The 3,534-nt window shown below is 50.0% G+C and overlaps 1 protein-coding gene across 1 annotated transcript; it reads left to right on the forward strand.

Annotated features, from left to right (window-relative positions):
• Nucleotides 1-220: 220 nt before the first annotated feature.
• Nucleotides 221-2,654, forward strand: LACBIDRAFT_293266 (uncharacterized protein; the record flags this gene model as incomplete). Its single annotated transcript, XM_001878022.1, has 1 exon — nucleotides 221-2,654. The coding sequence occupies one exon, from the start codon at nucleotides 221-223 to the stop codon at nucleotides 2,600-2,602; it is 2,382 nt and encodes a 793-aa protein (XP_001878057.1). The 3' UTR covers nucleotides 2,603-2,654.
• Between the last annotated feature and the right edge of the window lie 880 nt (nucleotides 2,655-3,534).

Genomic DNA, 3,534 nt, shown 5'->3' on the forward strand with positions numbered 1-3,534 from the left:
CATTCTAAACAACCCCTTCTTGGACAATGCCCTCCAAGTCTTATCCCAGCTTTCCGATGTCGGCAAGGCATTGCCATTCATCAGCCCCGCTTTTGTCCTTTTAAAAGTCATCATTGACATCGAGCAGAGAGCTCAAGATGTCGATGCCAAGTGTAACGATCTCCTCGAACGAATCACGTTCATGCTAAGCCACATCCCTCTTCTGAGGACGATGGAAGTCATGCCCGCCACACGGCAAGTCATCGACCGCATGATTGAATCGCTCAAACAAGCGGCAGCGCTCATAACTTCATACCGAAGGCAGAGCACCGTTGCCCGCCGACTCAGCATCACGAATAGGGACAAGTTTACCACGACCGCTCAAAGTGTCAACACTTGCTGCCAGGATCTGATGCTCAGCCTTCAAATTCATCAATCGAGCAAAATCGAAATCCTTACTCGCGACATCCCGATTGACGACGATGATAAGGCGGCGGAGACGTTCGTCGCCGAACATGGGAGTCTTGAGGCAATACAGCACGATAGGGAGCTCGTCAAAGAGTTCGCACAGCAGCAGCACCTCGTCATGGACGATACCGTGATGGACCAGCTGAACGCCAACCTCACAGACACTATCCAGCAAAATCAGGCCCGTCTGGAAGTCATTTTGAAAGATAACGTTAACTCCGCCGTTCTTGATGGTTTCAAGGGGTTGGTTGCAGAGCTAAATGCCGCTGAGTCTGAGCAGCGTTTCCACTGTGTGCAATGTGACAAGGAGTTCACTAATGCCACCAACGGACTCAAGTCTTGCTCTTTCCATCGCGGGGAATATGATTCATGGGGGCAAAGCTATCCTTGCTGTGGTACGGGCCACCCATGTCAATTTCAACCCCATCGTGCAAAGCATCATTGTGATTATCCTTATGGTGCATTCTTCCCGCGTGCTAGAGCTATCACAGGATACGTTGACACTGTTGACGAATGGGCATCTGTTGAGGACACCAACCTTGAGGATGACGGAGTGAAGAAGGCATCTGTTGGCCAGCTTCTGCGCTGGGTATCTCGTGGTGAACGCCTGGATGAAGCAACCATCCTTATTAGCGTTGGTACAATCTGGTACACCGAACCATACTACTTCAACACGTTCACTGCGAAGGAGATGGAAACGATCACAAGATCTGTTCGTCTTAGTCGGCGGACTCTCATCTTTCGAACCTCAACCAGCGAGAGTGAGTTCGCCATGGCCGAATGGATCCTATCTGTTTCCGGTAAGATCACGGGTGTCAGGCTCACAGCCAAGTCTGCTACATCGACGAACCCATATGTCCGCGTTTGTCCCATTGACATGGCCAAGGCAACGAAGTCAGGCGACATAATGACTCTTTCCGAAGGAGGGATGCGATCGTACATACCCGCCTCACCCTACATTCTCCCTGCTACCATCCGAGCAGGACCAGAGATCAGCGACATCCAGATTCGCCCTCCCCGTACCAACTTCAAGACCAAAACGTCTCCGGCTCTCCGCGTAATTCTCAAAACGATGTCGGACCCACCATTGAAAGCCAATCCAGAACTAGCGAGCTCGAAGGTGGATTACTTTCAGGGCGTCGTGTCCGTGTTCAATAACAACGCTGCGGCTTCGAACAACCCCATCACTATCGCCTCTGCCTCTGCTTCCTATCGCTTAGTTGGGGATCCCACTTACAACCCTTGTGAGGCCCTCAAACTCACAGATCGTGCAGAGCTGCCTATTACTATAGAGCCACGCCAGTCATGGTCTTTGAAATTTGAAGCGGCCGTGCCGAGGTCAGAGGACGATGTGAAGCTTGACATCAAATGGTGGAACCGCGCTATTGTTGCACGCCATAGGCCGATCCGGATCAAAATCACTCTCGAAGACATCGAAGGCGAGGAGTGTTCCCTTGTGCTCGAATATGTCTTCAAGCCATACCCTTTCAACAAATCTGGCGCCAATGATATCGGAGAGTTCTTCTTTGATGACCCAGTTCTCCTGCAGCGCAATTGTATCAGAGTGGAGAAATGTGACGCTGGTGGGACTGGCGTGGTGAAGATTGCTGGAAATGAGATTGAGACGAAGCGCCTTGAGAAAATTGTGTATCGGGCGCTGAAAACTGGGAAGACGGAGGTTGATCTAGAGATTGGGCAGGAGAAGGATTATGGGACGTGGGAGTGGGCTGCATGGGCGCTCATCGACTTCTCTTGCCGCCGAGTTTATGCCTTCAAAATCATGGTGAAAGAGGGCAAGTTGGTGGAGAAGAAAAGACTTGGGTGCCTTGGATACGTGTTGTGTCCCCCGTACGGAGAGAGTGTGGACAAGCAGCGTCCAATCAGCTATGCTACGGAATTCGTCAAGCTGGCCCAACTGGAACCGTATCCAGTGCAACAGATCGTTACGGATGATGCCTTCGACGATTTCAAGCCGGTCGTTCCTCCCAAACCAATCATTTCTCCTGTCTCTCCTACCTCACCTTCAGCTCAACCTCAGGTTCCTGGAGACCTCGCTCAACGGTTGACTTCGATTGATTTTAACCTCTCCCGCATCGCTACTGCACTCGAGAGACTTGTTTCGCATGTGGAAGGCCAGGTGCCACCGTCCGGTTAGAATGATTCCTCGAAAGTACTTAGTGGGTTTGTGATGCATCAATATTCACTCATTTTAACCTCAACTGTATGAACAGGAATGTTACCAATGTGCCAACTATGTGCGACTCCTGAGAGACTGATCACCTTATGTAAGGTTTACTCTGACCGAATCTATGTCAAAGACTGTCTTTCAGTTTGCAGACCAAGTGACAAGCAGTGGGTGGAATACCATCTGAACATTGAGCAATATTGAATAATGCACATACTATAGCTTTCAGCATTATGCACATCCATCTAGTACTCGTTTGACATCAGTCATGAGAACATTTTAAGCGGACTTCAAGATGCATCATTATCAACTTTGGCATTCCCAACCCTTTCTCATGGCAAGCCAGCACTTATGAATCATACAAGGAACGCCAACATTCTGTCGGAACTCTCCATTAGGCAAGTTTGAGTTCTCATAGTGGTCAATGCCACCATCTCACCATCGTATCATTTGTTCTCATTTTTCAATCAACACTTCGTAGATCTTACCCCACGCGATGACTTCAAGTCTTTGGCATTCACGACCCGTTTCTTTCTCCGCCAAAACTTGCCTTGGAAACCTCATCCGCACACCCGGAGTTCTTTCTTAGAAATTCTGATCTTTGCGACATATCGATGTATCAATGTCATGAACTGCTCCGATCACGAGCACTCTCACTGACCCATGAGGCGGGCATTCGGCTATGACTGAGAACCTTCCCGCCTTCGTTCGAGTCACTACACATGCATTGCTCACAAGAATGAACGTTGACGTGGTGACTCCAGTGGGCACAGCCACGGCGCTTGTATGTATGTATAGGGCAGCGTGTCCCCTGCCCATGCTTTCTCATCCCCCTCTGCCATTGTACCCTTTGTATAGCTTCTCCTTCCCCTACTCCTCCCCCTCGTCCGACACCCCTTGGT

The sequence above is a fragment of the Laccaria bicolor genome, genomic scaffold (assembly GCF_000143565.1).
Source record: "Laccaria bicolor S238N-H82 LACBIscaffold_6 genomic scaffold, whole genome shotgun sequence".
NCBI lineage: Eukaryota > Fungi > Basidiomycota > Agaricomycetes > Agaricales > Hydnangiaceae > Laccaria > Laccaria bicolor.